Source organism: Xiphophorus maculatus, chromosome 22 (genome assembly GCF_002775205.1).
Source record: "Xiphophorus maculatus strain JP 163 A chromosome 22, X_maculatus-5.0-male, whole genome shotgun sequence".
NCBI classification, from domain to species: Eukaryota; Metazoa; Chordata; class Actinopteri; order Cyprinodontiformes; family Poeciliidae; genus Xiphophorus; species Xiphophorus maculatus.
This window is the reverse complement of record NC_036464.1, coordinates 11,631,073-11,655,846: the sequence shown is the minus strand read 5'-3', so window position 1 is coordinate 11,655,846 and position 24,774 is coordinate 11,631,073. Positions and strand designations below refer to the sequence as shown.

The 24,774-nt window shown below is 36.0% G+C and overlaps 1 protein-coding gene across 8 annotated transcripts in view; it reads left to right on the top strand.

Moving 5' to 3' along the window:
- The window catches only part of adgrb3 (adhesion G protein-coupled receptor B3), a 132,329-nt gene that overhangs the window by 50,043 nt on the left and 57,512 nt on the right, over positions 1–24,774 (top strand). For 6 of the 8 annotated variants that reach the window (XM_023327285.1, XM_023327283.1, XM_005807626.2 and 3 more), the window contains exons 3-9: positions 6,371–6,481; positions 8,845–9,006; positions 14,440–14,604; positions 16,220–16,384; positions 18,551–18,715; positions 19,273–19,374; positions 23,867–23,973. In XM_023327285.1, the coding sequence (XP_023183053.1) occupies positions 6,371–6,481; positions 8,845–9,006; positions 14,440–14,604; positions 16,220–16,384; positions 18,551–18,715; positions 19,273–19,374; positions 23,867–23,973 (977 nt within the window). The remainder of the gene's footprint in view (positions 1–6,370; positions 6,482–8,844; positions 9,007–14,439; positions 14,605–16,219; positions 16,385–18,550; positions 18,716–19,272; positions 19,375–23,866; positions 23,974–24,774) is intronic. The other 2 variants (XM_023327284.1, XM_023327286.1) reach the window with 2 other exon arrangements.

Genomic DNA, 24,774 nt, shown 5'->3' with positions numbered 1-24,774 from the left:
GTAAGCGAAGCGCCCCAGATAAAAGCTACTCGTTGTGGCTTCTGAGTAAAGGCTCATTTCATGCAAGGTTAGACACATCAGTCATTGGACATGGGGCTGGCTTTTACTGCCTTTCAATAAAATTACACATGGAACGTGTCCACAAGGTGAAGTAGAACCTGGATATAAAATGTCTACGTCTGGATTCTCTGCACCTGGCGTGGCCGCTGTCAGCCTCAGCTTAAAATTTGCGGCACGTAGCGGATCAAAGCTTCAATGAGGGCCACAGCCACAGACCCTAGAAATGTTCACTCTGTTTGAACATAGTGAGTGTTTTTATTAGCAAGACATTAGCTATATCAAGCCCAGAGATTGCTTTATGTATATTTCCTAATTAGCTAAAAGCTCCAGTGAGCTGTGTTGGGAAAGGAATAAATCTAAAAGGGAATTATAGTCAACAAGCTATTTTTCAGAAGAAGAATCATCCTGTCCAGTAACATTCATGTATAAAAACTCCTGACAATACGATGATGGCTCCTGTGAGCCTACAGCAAATGTAACACTATTGCCTCAAATTCTGAGCCCTGTTATCATTCTGCTATAACAAGATCATCTGCTGTGTTTGCAGCCCAGCAGTAACCGGGTTGTTGCCGGGCATTGGTAGCCGGTAATCTGAACAGACATTCTTTTTTATGTTTTAGCCAAAGATTTTTTTTATATTGTTTCCAATGCTCCACAACTGCCATGCTGTTTCTGTTTCAGTATGTGATTTTGAGCTTTGCTAACATGTGCACTACTGAAGACCAGCTTGTGAAGCTGATTGGGGAAAAAAAGTTAGTTTTCTCTCCATTTGACTTGCTGGCTGTATCTAAAGGAAAGGTCATACTACCCTGTTAAATTTGTTTCACTTTATATATATATTTATTTATACTCTATCTATCTATCTATCTATCTATCTATCTATCTATCTATCTATCTATCTATCTATCTATCTATCTATCTATCTATCTATCTATCTATCTATCTATCTATCTATCTATCTATCTATCTATCTATCTATCTATCTATCTATCTATCTATCTATCTATCTATCTATCTATCTATCTATCTATCTATCTATCTATCTATCTATCTATCTATCTATCTATCTATCTATCTATCTATCTATCTATCTATCCACAGTATATATATATATATATATATATATATATATATATTTGGCTCTTGAGGCCAAATTAGTGTTAATTCATTGCTGTTTTTAAATTAAAACAGCAATATTGACATTTAGGACTATGCCCTCCAACTGCCCCTGTATCTTTAATTTCATGTAAAAATTGCTCATTATATGAGGAATATAGCTGATGCCAGTGGTTGCAGTTTGATGAGTGTTGAGAGTTTTAGTCCTAGTTTCTGAAAGACTTTACCAACATTCTACAAGAGACAAACTCCTTGAACAATTTTCTGCTGTTTAAAATGTTTGCAAGTGATGTGTAGATCATATTTTTCCCAGAGTACTATATGTCACCGACTCCATATTTGATAAACTGATGCACAAAGTTTATGCAAAGTCTAAGAACGTATGTTTTTTTTTAATGCAGAATCTTCCTTGATTATGCATAAACCAACAAATAAAGATGAATTTTGCCATAATTTGCCATGACCTTAATTTTATGTTCATGAGCTTACAAAGGAAGAAAAGATACAGTAGTTCCTGTATATGCAAATGGTCTTACTATTTTAAGCAAATGTATGCCAAAAATCCTTGGTAAATGAGCATTGAAGAGCAATCCCTCTTTTCCCCAATTTGCTTAATGACGCACGTTTTCAGGGACACCATTGTAGCTCTGAGACTTCTGTCTTTGATATAATGATTCATGGCTATGAGGTAAAGTGCAAGCAAAACAAAGTAAATACGTCATTTTTTTTGCCGCACAAAAGGAAAGAAAGCTCTATGTGATGGATTTGTCTGAATGTGATTGTCTCTCCTTTGTTGCTGAAGTGTTAAGGCTGATGGATATCGATAATAAGTATTCTGTTTAGTTTTGACTGAATGACAGATACCTCATAAATCTTAAAGTTAATTTCTTTACAAGTGCATCGTTCATAAGTTTTGAATGCTAGCCAAGAACAGTAAAAATGTTCCTTAGTAATGACACAGTATATGCATCACCTGCGCTTTCTGCCTTGTACTGCTCAGAGGAATCATTGTCTTATGTTGCTTTGACAAATGACAACAGCTCACCCCTCCGGTTATTAAAATTCTCGTTCATCTCTCATGTTTACCGTCACATGGCCACAGGCCTAACTACAATCTAAGCAGTTCAATTAAGCCATACTTCTCAGTACTTTTCTTCTTTTATTTTTTGACACTTTGTTTCTTTTCCTTCAACTGTAGGCTTTCAAAAACCATCTTGGTTTTACGGAAAAGTATCTTCAGTCTAAAAGAGTAAAAGTTGAGACGAATCGTGCACTGCATTAACAGATTGTAGTTAGTGTAAGGTTTTTGTTATTCTCCTGTCCAATCTGCTGTAGATATATTTACTCAAATGTCAGAACCTTTGAATCATAGAGAGTGTGGCGGGTAATTACTGTTTGGAATCTAAATATCTTACAAAGCTTGAAATGGATGACAATTTGCATGTTGCTTTTCTTGTGTTGCTCATCATGCACTGTTAGGAGTAGAATTAAATCACATGAGATTGACCATAAGCATAATATCATGTTAGTAACAGAGTTGATAAATGACTGTCTGAGGTAGATAATCATGGAAAAAAAATTAAAACTATTCTGAAGCAAGTAATGTTAGCAAACATTTCAAAGTGCAACAGCCACTTCCTGAAAAACTGCTACTTGGTAAATATAATAAAATGTTTCTATAGTGACTTGCAAAAGTAACACCTTCAACAATTCCCTTTTTGAGATTTTTTTATTTTATTTTATGTGAAAGACCAAATCAAACTAGCACATAATTGCCAGAGGTAAAGAACATCTACATGTTGAAAATATTTTGCCCCCAAATCTGAAAATATAGCATAGTAACACCTCCACCATGTTGCTCTATAGTGGTTGTGTGTTAAGGTTTATGTACAGTGCTATTTTTTTTTGCTTTGCCAGAGAGTTCAGTTTTATTGTTATCTGACCAGAATGTCTTCTTCCTTAACGCTCAACACTTTTTCTCTTGCTCCTTGACTTTTTTAAGTTTTGCATAGTGTTTTCTAAAATAACCCTGCTTTAAATGTTTTCCACAACTTTATACATTTTTTCGCTTATCTGTCTCATATTGTACTGTCAGCACATTGTGACAGCTCAATCAAATATGTAAAAGATAAATTTTAACGAAAGTTACTGCAGCTTTAACTGAACAACTGTATTCATACTGAGATCAGATAGACAGGTGATCTCAGTCTTATTTGCTGATTTCTGGAGGAAACTGGTTGCACTGCATTTTATTTTGAGGTACTATACTAAAGGAGGTTGAATAAAAATGATCACTATGGTATGTTATTCTCCTTTTTCTCTAAATTTATGAACTATGTTATGTTGGTCTTCCATGTAAAATCCAAATAAAATGCACTGAAATCATTGGTTGATGTTGAAGATGTGTAGAAAAATGAAAACAAAAAAGCTATTTATCAACAAATTCCATACTCAGCTGTATTTTCCCTTGTTTGTAATTAGTGTTAGATAAGGAAGGTTAGTAAGGCTGATGTTTTTTTTATTGTCAATGAATTCTGCAAGGGTTACTCTTAACCTAACCTTTGAACTCTTAACCTAACCGTTTAACTTTTTTGTTTTACACTCATCTGTGCTGCTTTTGCATTGACCTTCCCAAAAATAAACTGTGTTAACCTGTAACAACTGTTGTCAATTTGAGGCAAAGATGAATTGAGAGTATTGTCACACCTACACAAATTAAAATAATTAAAATGGAATCATACATTTATCTTTATTTGGGGGAAATTAATTGAAAAAATACTTCACTTGTTTTTTTCAGATTTCCTTATAATGTGGAAAAATTCAAGATGACTTTTTTTTTTTTTTTTTTTGCCAAAGAAAAAATTGGCAGAAAATTACTGACACCACCAGGTACTACAGAATGTACTGAAGAAGAGATACATGTCTGCAGTGGTTAACTCCACTGACACATCTGGCTATTAGTTCAATTGCCTGCTGCTTTTCCAGCCATCAGTACAGATGCACATTTCTCTTTTAGGGGACACAAGTTCACACAGAGGCTTTCAGCTTAATTTCAGCAAAACAGATGCGGACACAATCAACTCAGATTCAAAGACCTTTTGAGCATGCCTTTGAAGCTGGGTACTTTATGAGCTTATAGTGATGAAGATCGTTATCTGCATCAAAAAAGCCGTGGTGTTTCTACCTGGTGGGTTTTTCCTCCTTTCATTATACCCTTGTAATATTCTCATTCTTTATGCAAACACAAACACAGCTTTCTCGGTGCTACTCCAGAGAAGTGGTGTCTTTTAACTAGACGTTGGATCATATTTTTTCCCCCCTTATTCCAATTATGGAAACATTATTTAACACAAGCAGATTAATACCACTTGTTTTGTCGGGCTGCTGGCTCTTCTGGTTGTGACCACATAGTTTATTAAAACATTTTGAAATAATAATGAATAGATCATATGAGATGACTGACTGCCCATTTTATACCTTGTGAACATAGAAGTCAGAAGATGTTAGCTGTCTGAAAGTTGGGGAATGCAGGGATCTGAGGCAGTTTCATATTTTGAAGAGAGTTTCTGATGAAAACTATGAAGCCAGTTCATATCTTGCCTGCAGTGGACAATTCTCTCGGCATCATTATTTAGTATAAATCCAAAATGGCTTTAAATAATAGCCAGCCCAAGAAGGGACCAAGACCAAGAGAAACATCTATCATATGAAATCCAGTAAAAAAAATGTCTAAGCAGTTCATATAAGCTCAATTTTAGTTATTTTAAAACCATCAATACATTTGGAGCAGGAGATTATTTATGACTAAGCTAATGAATATTTACAGAAGAGGATTTTAGAGGCAGTGCTCCACCAAGGTTTTTCCTGTCTGTACTGAGAACAGAGCAAAGTTATCAACTAAACACTTTTAATTCATAATAAAGTAATTTTTTGATGTTAAAATGTTGTAAAAAGCAAACGGACAATAGTGATTAAAATGTACACTAATTTCATACATTTTTTTACCCTTCGTACAACTGTTAATCGGTTTCTCTATACAAAAGCCTTTGGTTTCATTCTTGATGTGGGTTTCACTCTGAAAGATAATTGGCCTTGCACTGCTTCTGCCTCCATTCACTGTGTAAATAATTATCATCTCCTTTGTAAATCAATAATAAACTGACTTGCACATAAACCACTTTTGCTCTTGGTACCTTATTGGCCAAGAGAACTAACTACTGCAGGTAAGATATACATCACTTATATTCATCGACAGAACCTCACTTCAAAAATTTTGTACCAGCCCTTTAAACAAGAGTCAAGACTTTAAACATCCATATCACTGGCTGATGCATTGTACTGTCTGATGTACTAACATAAGTTATGTGTGAATCTGTTGTTAATGCATCACGTGTATTGCCAAACAGCAAATGACAAAATCATCCCATTCGGCCCACACTGCCAGAAGTAATGCTAGTTTTAAATCAAAACTTGAAGTAACAAATAATTTGCATAAGCTATTTAAGTATTGATCGCTGTCTCGAATTTACTTCAAACAGCTGATGCAAATTCCAAACACATTATTACTAGCATCACTTTTCTCAGTGTTGTTGCACTGTTCTCATTGTGTCTTTGTTCCTCTGTGGGAAACAAAGAGGACATGCACTGTAATGTATACAGCTCAGAATACATTTGTATACGGTTATATTTTGGGCTTTGGTCAACCAAAACGAATTGAATGAAAATGTGAGTTTACTGAGGAAACCGTGGATCAATAGCATGCTATGTCCATGACCCCCTTCCTATGTGGCTTTCTGATGGCTTACACATTTTTACTTTCATTTATCTTTGTTTTCTTTTATGGGTGTACAGGAGGGAGGGAAGGAGGGCGGGTTTGTAGCTGGTTGAATAAGTTGCTAGACTCTTCTAAACCAGAGTGAAATTACTTGCATGTTTTCTATATGTCTTCGCTGTGATTTCAAGTTCAATTAATACTTCCAACTCACCCTTAAAAATCTGTTGCATTGTTCTATGCCATAGAGAGAACAAAACAAGATTTTTAAAAGAAAACAAAAAAACTTGTGTGGTCTTTGTTTCTAGCCATGTATTGCAGTTTGCTTCAAATATCTTGAAAACAGAATGTAATAAGCTTTTGTTCTTTAAGAAGATCATGTTTAAGCCTAGCTTTCATATGAACCTCTATTTTGTCCCATAGAATATGGAATGATCGGAGAGCATACAGTAAAAAGTCAGCGGCCACGATCAGTTCATGACACAAAGGCCCTGAAGGAGCAAGCTGAATCTGCTAAATTTATGGCACAAACTGGTAATGAAATAGTTATGTTTCTTTACTTTATTTTGTTAACTAAAGTCAATTTATTTCATCATGCATGCTCTCTCTTGTACTGCACTTTTCAAGTGGAAATGTTTTGCATTTTTTATTTTTTCCTCCCCATTCTCAAACGCCACATATAAAATTAAGGACAATAAATTTCCCATATCTTCATGAGTATTTACTTTGAGTTTAGAGCCTAATTTTTTGTGAATGTTTCTTTTATTGTCATATAGTGAGGTGACAAGTGGCTTATTCACACAGACCTTTTGAAGAACATTAATTAAACAGCAGTTCGAAAGTAAGGAAGTGATGTGGTTAATCATTTCCTCCTAGACACAATAAATGAAATGTCATTTGAAAAAAAAAGACCCTTGAGCAAAAATTAAACACTTTCTAAAAGTGAACTGATAGATGCTACCCTTAGACAATCACTGAAGCTTTGTGGCTTTATCAAGTGTAGCATCAAATTCATTGCTAAAGCCAGAAGGGATCTAAATTCATTTAATGCATCTTATGACATGTCACCCTATACTTTTCTAACTTTAATTAAATAGAAAATAAGGCTGACAGAAATTAAACCAACGATGTTTAGTTTTCAGACTTAAGTTCTTTTGTGTTTTAGTTAGAAAAATCTTTTTTTTCTGACATGGGTGGGTTTATATATAACTGTTATTAAGATTTTTTTTTCCTTATGTTGATTTTGGGAAATGTTTTTATATTTGTCATGGGTTGATCCATTTGTATTTCTGTCATTGTTTGACAACCGTCTTTCCTTTCATTACCGTTTTGATTTATAAAATGCTATACATCCAACACATACATGCCTGTACTAATACACACTCATTAACATTCCTCCTCTCCATTCGCCGCAGGTGTGTCTGTTCCCCTGTTGAGTCACATTGCTGGGCTTTTCTGTTTCTCATCCTCACCCGATTTACTCTCCCTATACTGCCTCATTGAACAAATTGATCCACCTTTCAGTCTATTTTATGATCTCCAAAAATTAAAGGCAGGATTAAGATCCTATTTGGCTGAATCTGTGTCCCGTGAAACAAGTTAAAAGCATACCGTATCTTTTTTTCTTTTCTCTTTTTTTTGTAATTCTGATCCAGTCTGATGACTCACAATGACATAAATGTATTCAGAGCTGCAACTAAAAGAAAATGTTCATCTCTGTGTTAAATTGTTTCTCTCAAACATTAAGCCTCAAAGAAAATTAATACTTCACCTGGGGGTTTGACATAGTCAGACATCAATAATTTGGTGACAACTCTGATGAATATGTCTCCACAACTCTCACTAAATGATTCCTTTTGCCTTTAGACTATCAGGAATTTGAAATTCATCTCAATGCTTCATTATATTTACATGGCTTCATTGAAGGCCTTTTTTAATCACAAAGGGCCCCATAGGGATTCCTATATTACTTACATACCCATCAAGAAATTTATTTGGTAACTTTGTCCGCAGTCTGCATACAGATTTACATAACTGTGGAATCATGCAGTCTTAAAAACTTGATCCGTGGAAACAGAAGTCTCCCTTCTTTGTGGTTCAAAGAAACGTTTTGGCACCACAATTTGAACTAAATTTGAGAAAAGATCTAACCCAAACTTGAAGATGGTTGATGTCTGCTAAAAAAAAAAATACTGCTAAAGTTATAATTTTCCTTGATAACAAGGTCATCATATAAAAACAAGTTTCAAAACCAATAGCCTTTCATCAATGTCATTAAACATAGATGGTTCACCGCAGTGCAAGGGAATCCTTCTCTAAAACCCTTTTTCCTGAACTAACACCATTAAATTCCATTTTCTATTTTTTATTTTTTGCAGATGTTGTCTTTCTTGCATGTCACCACACTCTTGTAAATTTTTTGTTTTGCTTTCAGTTTTACCAAAATGCATGCATTTCTTTAAAAAAAATGAAGTAAAAAGTTAGATGTATCCCTGATGTCTACTGTAATACCTTCTCTGTGATCTTTGCATAAATACACATTTTTACTTTCTGGTAGAAGTCTGATTAATTTACACAGCTCTGCGACACTGCAAACATAATTAATGCAACTACTCTCTGTAATCGCAGTTGCAAAAACACTTATGTGCTGCATGCAAATTAAATATGAAGTCAGATGAATTAGGTTCAAGTATTCATCAAAGATCACATAAAGGTGGCACAGACTGTATAATAGCGTTTCTGTAAATCTTTAGAGTCCCCTTTCTAACCCCAACGTGACTCATGTTGGCCCCTTCCAACTTTACTCAACCCAGCCCAACTTGCCCCACCCACGCTCCGTAAGCCGTGCGCAGGACCGTATTGCTGCATTTAACTAGTGTCACCCTTCTCCCACACAGGTGAATCAGGTGCAGAGGAGTGGTCCCAGTGGAGCTCATGCTCTGTAACATGTGGTCAAGGGTCGCACGTGCGAACAAGAACATGTGTCTCACCATACGGAACACACTGCAGCGGCCCTTTAAGAGAATCAAGGGTTTGCAATAACACTGCCCCTTGTCCAGGTAGTGTTAGCCGCAGATTCTTGACTATTAATGTTTTGCTTCTTTGTTGTTGACATGGGAGGAATTTTGTTGTTCTGTTCTAACAAAACTTTGAATGTGTCTATATTTAAGAATGTGCTGTTATTATTTAGAGCTTTTATAATTAATCTAATCTTTCCTCTTTCCAAATATTTTTGTAATTGTTCTTTTTTTTTTTCCATCGCCACTTTTTTTTTAGTTTTTCCATTCCATATAACTGTAAAGCAATACATCAGCATAAAAAAAATGGTTTCATGACATGTGGACCTGCATGAAGCTCGGGGAGTCATAGATACTGATGTCGTCAGCGTCATTTCCTTGAAGGTCAACTGTGCATTTTAAAATAGCTTGGCAGAGTTTCTCCAAACAAGCTGGAAGGCATTTCATCATAAACTTATAATGACATAGCAAATGAGTCACTGGTAGTCAGGTATCAGAATCAGAAGCTTTTCTGACTGGTGACTGCGGCATGCTAATGCTTGTTAATATTCATCTAAAAGGAATGTGAACCCCCCTGTCACCATTATCCATTTTTGGAATTATTTACACAGATAAATAAGTAGATTTCGTAATTAAATTCTGCACTCCTGGTTAGTTTGATGAAGCTGATAAATGTGGTGCTTCTGAGACTACATTGCAAACACCAAAGTAATTGAAATGATTAGAAAACACTGCAAGCTGCATCTTCTGATAGCTTCTAAAATTTTAGATGAACCATACTTCTTTTACCAGATGGGACGTGTGTAAGTAAGAACTCGGTGGCTTTCAAGCAGGTAATAATTTTTTGTTGAATGTGAACTCTAAGAAACGAACCCCAACCTTGTCCAAAACTGAAATAATGTAAGATTGTCACACTATGTTAAGCAATTTAGCATTAACACAAGAAAGGAAAAATAAGATGCTAAAACATTTTTGCGACAAGATACTTACTGACAAAAGCTTAGTGTGCCACATCTTTTTCTTTAAATTTTGTTTGCTAATATGTAATTTCTGCCATTTTAGCTGTTTAATAATTCTGTTTCCTGTTGCGATAAACAAAGAGATTTATTTCACCTATTATAAAATCAAAACCTAATTTTTTAAAGCTGTCTTCTAAAATCAATTATTATTTAGTATAGTTGTAGTAAACCTTGCTACACCACTGTAGCTAGGTCAGTCCAAACAAAACATTTGTATAATTAAAACCTTGTAGGAATGACAGATTAATTGTCTTTCTTTAAACTACCTGAATTATGCCAAGATTGAAATATACTCCTATGCTGCAGAAATATTTCCAAGTAACAGTTCCAATCTAAGACAAACCCAGGGCTGGTTGGCACAATCAGTGAAAACAGCAACACTACTGGTGAGCACTGCAGGGTGAAATCAAACATGCTGTTAGGAAACCAAGGCTTCCACAAAAGTTGTGAGACTGTTTTCAAAATAAAGCATCTGCCAAAACAGATTTCTGCTTCTTGAAATATCTCCTTTGATTCTTTAGTCCTCTTTATAACTGAACTGACAGTGTTCACCTTTCTGCCTTTGAATTACATTCACTTTATGTTGAGGAAGGAAAACAGCTCAGGAATCCTGAAAAATTGCATCCCCAAAGGATTTGTGCAATATTAGCAAACAGTACAAACAATAATGTTAAGATGTTTCATTGGCACACATATTTAGCCATGTGCGCCAGTGTTGACAAATGTGACATTGTTGCTTCATTCTGATTAAATGACATCACCAATTTGCAGCATTTTTTTTTTTTTTTTGCTACCAAAGTCATACAAATTGCTATTAAATTTTATTTATTATGACGTTTTTTATTAAGGACAAGCCTAAACTTCTGATGGTCTGATAAATGAACAAAAACAATCTGGTTTCATAGAGATGTGGCGTTAAAAACAAAACTGAAGTAAAACAATATAAAAGTTTATCACAACGTATAAAAAAATATATTTGCAACTTGAGTTAGTATTTTTTGCAAAAAACTACATCAATTATTTTTAAATATAATAATAACTATTGCTATATAAACTGTAGCTATAGCAATTTTATTATTAATAGTTATTTGAGTCTTGCTTCCTCTTGACAAATAATAATAATAAGATAACATAGACATGTTTCCTCAACAATCAAATGAAAATGAAAGTAAGCTCATTAGTTAAGTCAGAACTAGCTAATGATAGTTTAAAGATTAAGGTGGAAATGTAGTATCTAGAGTAAATTAAAAGTGGATGCCGGCTAAAGCTTAAAGCATATGTTTACAGGGAAGGGTAACCTCAAGCATTAACACAATAAAGAGCAGTTTCATTTACCGGTATTTCCAAAATAATTGTTTATTGAACAAAATCTTACTTTTTTTTTCTGACACTGCACTCTATAAAACCCTACCAGGGGACCAAAAATGGAGTTAGTTTATTGTAACGACAGATATGCTAACATTACTTTTTTAACAATATTATCTCAAAAAAAGGGGCGACTTGTGGTCCCTTGGTGCCAAACTCAACTGAACTAAACTAAATTAGAAAAGTTTTTTTTTGCATAGAGGAAGTGCCAAGCCAAACACACATTGTGATAAAAAAAAATTAAGGACTTGAAGATGTCACACTGCGTAAACTCAATATCATCAAGCGTTCACACGGATTCTAGACTGTGCAAATGGTTGCCTTAGTAGAGTCGAGTAATAGGTATTTGAGAATAAATGTATAGAAATTACAAGCAGTGATCCTTCTGATATTAAATTCTTCTAATATTAAAGATGGGTGAGCAAAAGAAGACCGTGGTGGACAATCTAATAGCTCAGAATGAGAGGTCAATAATAGCAAATTGGTTTTAGCACAATCTTCTCAGGAAATTCCTTCTAGTGCCTGATGTTTGTTGGAGGTATTATTTTGCAACTGTGGTGAACTCGTCATTCTGAAGAGTCACAGATCACCAAATCAGTCTCCAGAAATTACACTATGCTATATTATATATAACCAGAAAAAAACATAGTACTGTGAACAAAATTTTAACCACAGTAATGAAGATGATGAACTGTTTTGGTGGCTTTGAGTCTATGAATTTTTACAACTAGTTATGATGAGGTTCAGTTTAGACTTGTCTCCTGATTGTGGCCTAAAACTTGGACTCACTTTATAATTTCCATCTGTAAAATATTGTTTCAGACAAAGAATAGGCTTTTTTATTGGAAATGCTATTATTATATGTGTTACTTCTGACTAAATGCCTGTACAACATATAATTAAACATTATGTTTGGTTGATATTCCAAGTTTTAATTTAGCCACCAGCATCATATTTAATGTTTAAGCAAACATATGAATCACAAACCTTTCTCTTTATGTTCCTAATTTGAGCTCGATCATATGCATCAAGAAATGTAAAGCATGCATTGCAGCAGTTATTGGAGGGAAAAAAAATACCCATGAAGATAGACAGATCCTTGAAGAAAAAATGTAATCCTTTGCATTCTGGCTGCAGCTTGTCCAAGATAACAAGGTTGAATCTCAATGAGATGTTTTGAAGTATTGAATTCAAGATAGTCTAGTTCAATATAGTTAAATAACATTATTTTTTTTGCAAATGTTTTGCCACTGATCTTAATCTGGTTTAAAATAATGTACTTATTGTAGCATATTGTGATTGCTCTGGCTGTAACAATGGCTGTTGTTCAGAAAAAAAGACAAAAAAAACTCAATCCTCTTTCATCAGCTAACTGTGTTGGCTGGCTGCTTTGAACCCTAAAATTTCAAAGTAAATGCTTCAACCACCAGGGGACTCTTAGCTAAGAGCATCAAAGCAGCACCTAGAGGCAGGGACAGATGATGGCTTACCTTCCGACTATGAACCTGATCCCAAGATTTGTGCTTCATGGATAGTGACCCTTCTGAGGAAGCATCATCCACTCCCTGTGGACAACGATGTCAGATTTTAAGTTCTTAAGCCCTATTTGCAGTGAAGAGAGGAAAAAAGGCCAACAGAGATTCTGGATTTACATCAATTTTTCATAAATTATACCCTCAAGTTGCTTTTTTTTCTTTAGGGAAATGTTGTTTGCACAGCTGGGTAGATCAATTCCTACCATTCTTACTACAATATTGTGTAGGTCAATAGAGATCATTATTTTTGAATTAGCTAAAACATGATTTTATTAACATCATGCATCTGTAAAAGCAATTTTTCTGTGTGTTTTTCAATTGTATCCATGAATGCATGTATTGGTTCAAATAAAAACTCAACTGTAACTTCAAATATTTAACAAGAGGTTAATCTCACATTTGGAAGAAGCCAGTTATATTACAGCAAGCACCAGGTGAAATGGGACAGTTGCTACTTCTGCATACCTTTCAGATTTCCATATTTTACTCTCCAAAATAAAACTTTTAGCCAGTGGCAAATATTCTGCAGCTCAGTAAAAATTCACCATCTGTCAGTTAAATACGGCTGAGCCAAGAGGCAAATCTAGACGCCATAATGTTGTTATCTTTAAGTGACTATTGTTCACAATGATGTTTGCTTTTGTACAAATTGAAAAATAAATATATTTCAAAAATGTATATCAGAAAAAGATTAAATATATTGGATATATATACATACTATATATTTTATTGTCTGTTTTTAAAATGCAGTTTATTATTATTTTGAGCAATGTATTTTAATAACACAATGAGCTGGACTGTTAAAAAATACCCTGGGAATTAGAGTATGCCACTTTTTTTTTTTAAGCAAACTATGTGTTTTCATCCAAATATAGAAAGAAATAGGTTTGTCTTTTTAATTTTTGGCGCTGTTACTTTTGAACTACTACTTGATGAGTTTGAGCAATCTGTCCTTAGAGTCTAAAAATGCAGAAAATTCAAAATTTCCAAATAATTCCATTTTGATGACCCGTTGCTACTGCACAATAAAATATGCTTCCTTTTTTCTTTAGTTCACTAGCTATTTAGAGGTCTAGAAACAAGTTACAGGTTGTGACTCGTGTGTGTACCCCTTAATCTATATTTTGGTGTATGGACAGATTCCTGCAACCATTATTAGGTCACATTACTCCACAGGCTGGTTGCTATTACACTTCCTTCCAACCAGTAAGCCTCAAGCTGAAGGAAATGGTCTAAGTTCTGTGCAGAACGTGAGATATGTGAGATTTACTTCCTGTTTCCAATCAATATTTTAAGGTGTTTAGTGAAATTGGTTGTGAAGAAGTATTTGTTGTGGTTTTGCAAATAATAAATACCCAAACGAGCAGAGCAGGTGGATATCTCTAGTGGAGACTTTGCAAATCTCTGCACTGTGTGTTGCGTGTATCACTAACATGTTGCCAAACACTGTGATTGATTTTGTTTCCTTTCTGGCTCAGTGACGTTTGAGTGGTTTGTTTATGCTGTAACAAAGAAGGAGACATTGATTAGGCCTGACGCCCTTTCTGTGCCTGCAGTACACGGTGTATGGGAGGAATGGTCACCATGGAGCCTGTGCTCATTCACATGTGGCCGGGGTCACCGCACTAGGACTAGGATGTGTGCTCCTCCCCAGCATGGAGGCAGGGCCTGTGATGGACCTGAGACCCAGACTAAACTTTGCAACATAGCCCTGTGCCCAGGTATCACCTGTCTGCTCTCTACTATCTTACAATTGCAACAATATTCTCTAAAGGTATGGATATAAGAAGATTTCAAAAATTGAGATCCGTAAGACAAACTTATTTTTAAAAGATGTGTTCATCTGAATTACACAGCTTGAGCTGCGTTGTCTTTAATTTATGCAATACTGTCAAGGTAAGTCAACAAGAAAGATTGGATAGAGGATTTGTGCTGCTTTTGAGCCTTCTTGCACAATAATGCGGTTTAGGAAACCCTGTTGAGATTGAAGACAGTAATACTAACATCAAAATCACTTACTTGCAATTGCCTGGGAATGGTAAGCAGATTAGTGGTGATGAGTTTTTCCAAACAGTGAATGTTAGCTGTGCTCTGGAAGCAGAGTTTATGGAAAACCCTTAAGTTCTTGCTCTTTTCCTGGAAGCAGCTTGCAAGAAACTATAAATCTTCATAATATATAAATCTTCATAACATTTTGATGTGAGCGATTCTTTACCAACCTCTTTTTTATTATGTTTAAAATAATTTAGCTTTTGATGAATTCTTATTTAGGCCAGTTTATGAAAAAAAAAAGACGACAGTGCCTTGCAAAAATATTTAAACATTTTGAACTTTCCCACATTTTGTTATGTTACTCCAAAAAATTTCAATAGACCATCTGCAAATGCCACAAACCATGTACAAGACAAGTGCAAAGAAGGTGCTCTGTTTATATGCTTTTCTATAGCTGGTACAGGAATGACCATAGTTAGAGTATGATGAATTGACCTTAATGTGGGTCAATACTGCAATAAATGTGCTAGAGCCACCAAAAACATGAAACTTGACCTTACAGAACAAAATTCAGTGCTACAATGCATTTGTTTAGATCAGGGGTGGGCACTCCTGGTCCTCGAGGGCCGGTGTCCTGCAACTTTTAGATGCATCTCTACTTCAACACACCTGAGTCAAATAATGAGGTCGTTAACAGGACTCTGGAGAACTTGACTGCACTTAGGAGGAGATTCAGCTGTTGGATTCAGGTGTGTTGGACCAGGGAGACATCTAAGAGTTGCAGGACACCGGCCCTCGAGGACCAGGAGTGCCCACCCCTGGTTTAGATCAAACAATACAAATCTGTTGGAGTGGCCGGTCCTGTCACAGCTTAAAAATGTTGTCCACAGACACTTCCTACTGACCATGAGCTGTTTCACAAAGAAGGATGAGAAAACAAATCCAATCTCTATTTGTAAAATGTCAATAGAGACATGCTGAAAGCTTTGCAGGTACAACTATGGTGAAATGATGGCTAAATGTATTTTCCCACCACACTTATTAGATTTTTTTTTACAAAAATAAAAATATAATTTTTCTTGTGAATGTGAATAAAATCTCAAAGGGAATGTTCTTTTTTTTGTAAGGCACTGCAGCACAGAAGCCCAGCCTGCACAATTTCCTTTAAAAAAAAAGAAAAAAAGATAAGAGTTCGTGTAACAGTTTGCTCGCTGCTTGATATCTGTTTTATTGGCTTTCAATCTGAGAGAGGATACAAAAATCTGAATATCTCCCCCTGTTTCTGTCTGCCCTCTTTCCCCCCTCGCTTGGGACATGCTTGTTGGGTTGTGGTTGGTGCCTCAGTGGACGGACAGTGGCAGGAGTGGAGCTCTTGGAGCGATTGCTCGGTGACCTGTGCCAATGGCACTCAGCAGAGGACCAGGCAGTGCTCAGCAGCCGCCCATGGGGGATCTGAGTGTCGCGGTCACTGGGCAGAAAGCAGAGAGTGCCATAATCCTGACTGCACAGGTAAAAATCCTGAGCCTCTTAATTTTGTGTCCACTTTTATGTCTAAATTGGAAATGATGACAAACAGAGGCTTATATGCATGTCTCTTGTATTTTAATGCACATTATTACAATTGTTAAATACTGGCATCATTACCAATGGGCTTGGATAGACTTTCCACTTGCTTTTACAGCTTGTGCACTCTTTCCATTGCCCAATAGCAAGAATCAAAGCTGTGTTGTAAGACTCAAGACTTATGTTTAATACCTTGCTTTATCAAATGGATTTGAAAAAAATCTGCTTAGATAGACTGTATGCATTTCATATAATTCAACGTTAGCTGCCCAAAACTGTCTGTCAACATTGTGAATGTATTAGACGTTCAGATACGTCAGCTTAATAGTCTTGATCAGGCTTTAAATTATCTGATCATGTGAGGGGTCTGAGCACTTCCATAATCTCCTGATGCAATTTTAGCTGCAGCAGTGTAAAACAACAAGGTTTCAGTGCTGTGTTTCACTGGAATGCTTTGGTGAGTGTTTCAATTGTATCAACGAGGAGTTCATTTCTTTATTTCAGACCATCCGTCTAAAATTTGCAACCAGCTCCCTGACCTTGTTCTCTTTTTGATCCATAAGATATTAAAGCTCAAGTAGTCATAGTTTTAATTTTACGTTGAGATAGTGCTGATTCCAAATGAATCAACACATTGCACCATTTGCTAATCTATTAAATTTTGTCTGCTTAGCAGTTATCAGCTTTTTCCAAGCTGTAAGTCAAGTATTATTCAGAAAACAAATTATTACTTTGAAAAGTACATATATTGACCATGAGAGATCTAAGACGAAATTTGTAGAACCAAGACTTACTGGTCTGAAAAGGAATAGAAAAACTCCCAAGTAAAAAATAATTCAGGCCTATGCTGGATTGAAATTTATTGTTTTGAACTGCTGCCACATTGAGCTCTTTGTAGCACATGAGCATGCATCTGTTTGAGGAATCAATCGCTCCTGTGTGAACCAATCCATGAGCAAGTAGCAAGATCTGATCAATGTATTCAGAGACTTTCGGCCAACAGGTCGAAAGGGTTTGTGCTATTTGTCTCATCTGGAAGTTGTTCTGATAGAGGATGTAAAATGTAGGATGTAAAATGTGTTCATATGTGTGAAGCAAAGGATAAGTGGAGGTTAAAATGAGAGTGGAGCGTGTTTCCTGCTTAGAGGGTGTTGTGCTTTTCTGTTCAGACAAGTGCATGTTACTGAATACGTTGCTGAAGGGAAGGAGTATTTGTTGTTTGACAGTGTTCATAACAAGGACAGAAAACATACTGCTTCATCTGAGAATCTTTTTGAATGAAGAATGTCATAGATGTCTGTTTTATTTTTGTGATTTTGTCATTTTGCAACCACAAATACAGTAACGTGTGGCTTCAATATGATAAACCAACACAAAGTAGAGCATTAGTGTTGAAGGGAAGGAAAAATATATTCTTTCTTTCTAAGTTTGAGCTGTGCCATTCTTTATTAGTTTTCAAGATATGGCTTGAACAATTTTTATTTAATTTTTTTTTATAGTTCCATTTCAGATCTGTGCTGCACCCCTTGGTCTTCGTGATATTGTTTGTTCTCTAAAGTTCTCTAACAAACATCTGAGGCCTGTAAATAACAGCTGCATATCTACTGATTCTAAGTTACTTACAGATGGGCTGTATTTAGTATTCAGAGAGTGTCTGGGGATAACTAATAGTCCTGAGTTGTGTTTGGGTGACTGGGGTAAAGAAGGCTGAATGCAAATGCAGACCACATGTTTCAGACTTTGGTTTGTAGAATTTTATGAAAACTGCATATAATTTTCTTTCACTTTATGTGCAATTATGTGTTGGTCTATCTATTCTCCCTGAATACCTTGAATTTCAGTGGTGTAGCATGGGAAAATGTGAAATAGATTCAGTAAACATTAACCAGTAAACATGAGATTTTGTCTTCTTTTTTGCAATGCTGCCAAACATTCCACCTTCTTTATTAAAAGAACCAACACATCAAACATACAGTATATCCAAATGACATTCAAGTTAGAAGCTTTAAGGCCACCACATAAAACACAAAGACGGACTGTATCTTTGGCTTTGCTTTCTCTCTCTTCTTCTCTGAAAGTATCAGTTTCTCACCAGTATTGATTCTGTTTTAGCTAATGGCCAGTGGAATCCCTGGGGTCCATGGAGCGGCTGCTCTAAGTCCTGTGATGGAGGAGGGCAAAGGCGTGTCAGAGTGTGTCAGGGGGTGGCGGTGACCGGGCAGCAGTGTGATGGGAACGGAGAAGAAGTTCGAAAGTGTAGTGACCAACGCTGCCCAGGTGAGTCAGAGGATAATAAGCCTCGAGTCTGAGGAGCCACAGTTAAGGAAAGAGGGATGTGGGTTGATAATTATCTGTGCAGAATAAGTGACGTGTCATGTTATGCAAGATAAGATAACGCAGAATCAGAAGGAGACGGAGATAAGATGACGTGGATGACAGAGTATGAATATGTATGCTTTGATGCATTAAGGGCAGACTGAGAAACAGAATAATCATCAGGTTGCATTGTGTGTCTTTTGGAAGTGGAGTCTGAAGCAAAAAGTCTCTTAATGCTTCCATTCTGTGAAATACACAAAGCAATTAAAACATATATATCAAAACCCCTTTTAACATTGTAGCCCCCACACTCACAAAAAAACACAATTTAAGAGGCAACCGTTTTATGATAATCCCTAAATTACATGCTGATATTCACTGACACTGTTGCAGCTTTGATCTCTTATATTTCCATACATTCTAGTCTGAAGTATGAAGAAATTGTTGCATCATGTTGGAAATACTAAAAAAAGCTCTTTGGATTATTGTAGCATCACTTGTATCATTTTACTCTCCAGCACCGTATGAGATTTGTCCAGAGGACTATGCAATGTCAATGGTGTGGAGACGGACCCCTTCGGGAGAGCTCGCTTTCAACCGATGCCCACCCAATGCTACAGGTAAGAAATGATAGTCCAGTATGAAATGAGAAAAGCAAGTTAACAAACACTGAAATAGTACAATCACATCTACAGATGCTCAGTGTTAGAAATACTGCAAAGGTTATTCTATTGTTTCACATTGACTATGCATGTAAATTAGTTAGTGCGTCAACACATTTTCAGCTAATTTGGAAGATAGTTTTACAATTTTATAGTTGGTAAAATTTTTAAACTTCCCCCAGTTTTTGTGCTTTTCTTATTAAAGAAAGTATTCCCCCAATTTTAATGTAGTGAAAGCCTCTGCCAAATGAACAATATGCGTCTATGGTTATATACAAGAGTGTGTTTCTTCATCTGAGAACACAGCACATATTCATTCAGTCCATTTTCATATTCTCTGGGGTTACTCCAGGCTGCCCCTGTCAGACCACAGCCTGTGCACTGAATGGGAAAAATGGTTAACTTTGATCCCAAAAGGATTGTTAAAGGTTGAAGAAAGCCACAAACATGAAGCCTTATCAAACATGAAGCAAAGGGAATGGATGTGTAGACTGAGAGAAGAGAACAGGTGATACATGTTTTGAATTTGGGGGGTGGAAGAGGATAAGATAAAGGGGAAGAAGAGAGAAAAGTAAAAATATAAAGAGAAAGACTGGGTCCTCTGATATATCTGCTGTGATAACTTTGTTTTTGCTGAAGGTCAAACTGTTAACAAACATGCAACAGAACGATGAGGGGGGTTTTGAATGCTGAGGTTAGATGTGGGTTTGGCACAGTGAGCTGTTGCTCTGGTGTTCCTATCTGACATTTATTTCATAGGAAGGAAATGGGACTCTGGCAAACTGGTTGCAAACTCACTGTTATACACAGATGGCTCACCTGGGGCAAAGTTAAGCAGAGGAAGATTTACTAGAATGACATTAACTTCCAGGCTTGACATTAGTTTTATGGTCAATAACTGCTTGACACTGTGCTTGCAGTAGCTTTGGGTGTGTCCTGTATATGGGTGTGTGTGGGGGCGTGTGTGTGTGTTTCTTTTTACTTATTTTGGACTTGTTAAGGGAAACATTAACCCTGAATTTATGAAAAGGTTATATGACCAAATTCAGCCAAAATCTAGCACTTGAATTTTTATTTTTTTTATCAGGAGAATTTTTTTAATTGAGACCACTTTAATGAGGACCCATACAACCAGGAAAAGTTTATAATTTGATTTAATTCTGTTCTAGGTTTGGAAAGACATATAAATATGCAGATTATAGAAAATATTTGTATTTCAAGTCTTTATTCCATCCATCCATCATCCATCCATAAATACATCCATCAAAACATCCTTTCTTTATGAAATTTTGCATTTCTTTTTTTTCTAATGAGCTGTAAAAAACCAAGAACCCTGGAGATTTGAGTCTAAAGAAATAGAATATTTGGAGCTGAGAAGTTCAGCTCTATATTCTTTCTAATAATCAATGCTGAAAGACTTTTTTGCACAGTGCACCAAAACATAAGTTTGCTCCTAATGTTATCGTGCTTCTTTGCCGGAAAGCTACTTTATCTCTGAGCAGTATTATGATGAAGTACAAAACAGGAGAAGGCAGACATATTTCATATTTAAGCACAGTGCCTCTGCTTGTCAAAGCTGGCACAGACCACAGAAAAAAGATCATGACTAACTACAACCGAGGTAAGGTCAGATTTATTTGTAAAGCTGTTAATCTTACTTTCAATGTCAGTAGGTTTTTGTCACAGGGGTCCGCATTAAGAAACCATTAAAGAAAAACACAACCTTTGACTTTTTCCAGTGACTTCTGAGAGCATGACTAAAAAAGGTTGAACTACTGAGCTGAAAAAACAACAGTGAAACATGAATATAGTACAGACATTTTTAGAGGCTTTTCCACAACCTCACTCCCTGTTGGTGGGATCATCAAGGTCATCACAGGAGGAGAGCAGGGCCATCAGCACCGCCTTGGTGATCATAGATGACAAGTGGTGTCAGAGACGGGAAGTAAAGACAAAACATGAGGATTCACACATGCAGCACATAGATTTATGTTATATTTTATTTAATGAATATTCCTAAGTAGCACAGTATAAAGAATACATTTACTGCTTAAATCATCTTGTGTTAGATAAACCTAAGTTGAAAGAAATTAACAAAGAAAAATGAAACAAGCATAAAAAAGTTTTCAATGTTCATGTCCATGTGTTATAAATATTTAGTGGATCATAAAAACCTATTTATTAGGTAAAGTTACTTTCTTCTAAATAAAACAATCTCTTAATGAAAAAGAAGCCAAACCTACTGGACATTTATCAAAATGTTTAATCATTTTTTAACATATACGTATATGCACAGTTAGATTTTGTAATTGCTGATATGTTTAAAATTGTTTTTAATAGGAACAGTACAGACACATGCAAATGTTTTATACCACTTTTTTGACATTGCACCATGATTGTATATTGCTGACATAAATCTACATGTCAGAAATATGTAGATTGCAATCACAAAAATGGAAATAAAACTACAAGTAGGTTTCCAAATAGTTCCCAGATAATATCAGTTGTGGAGTGTTTTTTTCTATTTAGCTTTGCTGTGTGAGTAGTTTGTATTGACACCTTTTGAGCACCAAGACATAAAAAATTTTCTCCATCATCCAGAGGATTTTTATTTTTATATTCCTACCATTTCTCATGGTAAGGTTACAAAAATATTTCTCGAAACTTTGAAGACCTGCCCTCTCCCTCACTGCTCTGTTAATCAATTCTGACTGAGTCTTTTATCTTGAGGACAGGCTGTTTGTACAAAAGTTCCTCTTTAATAAGGACCCATGGTCAGTATACTGCTAAGGAAGACAGTAACAGGTCAGTGTCATAGTGGAGTGCAGCCTTGAATTTGATCAAACACATCTCCCCTGACCTATATTTCATATGCAGGGTACTGTACGTACTTCACAGATGATGCAAGGCCGGAAAGACTTATTAGTAAGGATTCAATGTCAAGGTTTTGATTTTTCACTGCTGACCCTGTATGATTCCACTATGAAAATGGATCAAAGCAAAATGAGAGACATTTTTTGAATAACTGAAAAATAAATGTTACTTCTCCTCTCAGTAATGCATACACCAGACGTTCACACTTATAACTAATATATTAATATTTTCTCGGTAAAGCTTTTTATGCACAGAAGCGATCTCTGGTCTAGCCTTTCCTATTAAAAATTAATTTAACTTTGAATCAGTCATTGTGGAATTTCTGATAAATTTTACACATTCCACAACTTAGTCATTAATGTAAATGCAAGACTCAAATAGTAACATTTGTCATTAAAAATGTTATCTACCAAAAAAAAAAGACAACACATTTCTCTGTTAGTTTAAACTCTTATTTTAAATAATATAGAACATGGCTGGGACTAATTTTTGTTTCTTTACGCTGTGTCTTTTTACCAATTCTCACAGAGAATGGTGTGATGCCTCTCTTAGTTAACTGTGACATTTAGAAATGTCACAGTTAGACCACTAAATGAATGCCTAATTTCCAGGTATCAAGCTGTAATATGATACACCTCTGGTGACTTCATTGAGTCGTGGAGCCTCAGAGTATTCTTTTGATGGCTGAAATGTGACATACAGCACCCAGGAGAAGCCAGTTTAGAGGGAGACAGATGCTTAGTGCAGTATAAAGCAGAAGGCATGTGATGCTGTCCTGTGGGCTGGCTCATGGTGCTGCATGGGTGCTCCCAGGGTGTAATAGTGTTTTTCGCATGTTTAAGATTTTAGACAAACCTCCAAGTTGTGGCTGTGGAGCAGGATGGGTGTTGGGGGTCTGGTTTGGATCTTGTTCTGTGTGTGTGTGGAGGAAGAGGAAATAGTAAAGAGCTTGTCTGAAGTGCAGATAGCAAAGCAGCACTTATTGGTATGTAGATGTTTTCTGAAAATGTTTATTTTTATTGCTTGAGGTTATTGTTTTCTCACTTATTTTGTCTACAGTACATATTGATAATTTGGAATAACCTAGTTGTTATTTATTATTATTGAACTGCTCCATGTTGTGACTCGACGCTAAAAGCTGTATCAACACGGTCTGGAAAATACAAATAAAAAGCAATCGAATTGTGTGGTTTGTTATAGCAAAGCAACATTATTCTTAAATGCCATTGTTTTCTTGCCAGATTACCTGTTTTTCTTATTATTATAACAATACAATTTATTTTCTACACAAACCCTGACAAGAAAAATCAAGGTATTTTGAACTACATGCATATAAAATGAACATGGAAAAACTGATAATTCTTTCACAAAAAAAGTTATTTCTCTCTGTTCTTTTTGTCTCTTCCCTTGCCATTCCACCACTCCCAATTGCCTTTCTGCCTTCCTTTGCTGTGCCCCTAATCCCATATACCCTTACCTCTCTTTGTGTTCTCTGTGCTTACTCATCTCTGCTCTTATCCCTCCTTCTCTGATTCCCCTCTCTGAATCTGTCGCTGTCTCCCCTCCGCTCTTGCAGGCACCACTAGTAGACGCTGCTCTTTGGATCACCGCGGCATGGCCTTTTGGGAGAAGCCCAGCTACGCTCGATGCATAACAAATGAATTCAGATACTTGCAGCAAACAGTAGGTGCAAAGTCAGCTTCCTTTCACAGCCTCTGTGTCCAATGGATCATAAATTACCTCCCCAGTGTTTTCCCGCCCCCTTGAACTCATCACACTGTAGCCAAAGATTAACCACTTTCAATAGGGAAAGTGGTTAATCTGTAAATTAAAATACATATGGTCGTATTATCTTTTTAATGTCTGGATATCAGACTGTCTGATTTGTTGTTTCATGGCAGGGGTTCCCAAGTGCAGTCCTCGAGACCTACCATCACAAATACTCCAACACACCTTGATCAAATGAATGGCTCATTAGCAGGCCTCTGCAGGGCTGAGTTACTGCTAGTAAGAGAAGTCAGCCTTTTTACTCAGCGCATAGGAGCAGGGATGAATCTAAAAGTTGCAGGGTGGTAAGGACTGGACCTGGGCATGCCTGTTTTATGGCATGTTCTTATCTGCATCGCTGTTCTTATTCTGAACACCTTAAAATAGGCAGATGACATGTATTGGCTGAATGTAATTTGCTGTAATATATTATTTGTATTTTAAACTTTTTGTTCTTTAAAACAAGCATGCAAGCAGGAAAAAATTGGAGAAAAATCTATTAATTTATGTGACCTCTGTCTTTTCCACTTTTCTCTACACCCCAAAATCATTCGTTTTTTGAAAGCCAATGTAGTATATTTTGAGATAAGTTTGCAAGTTTCCTCTGCATAGTCTGAAAATACAGTAGTACATTATCTGCTAAGTTCCCCCTCACTGTTAGAATAAAATAATCTACGGAGGCTGAGATAGCACATAGGATCCTGCACCTGTGAACTT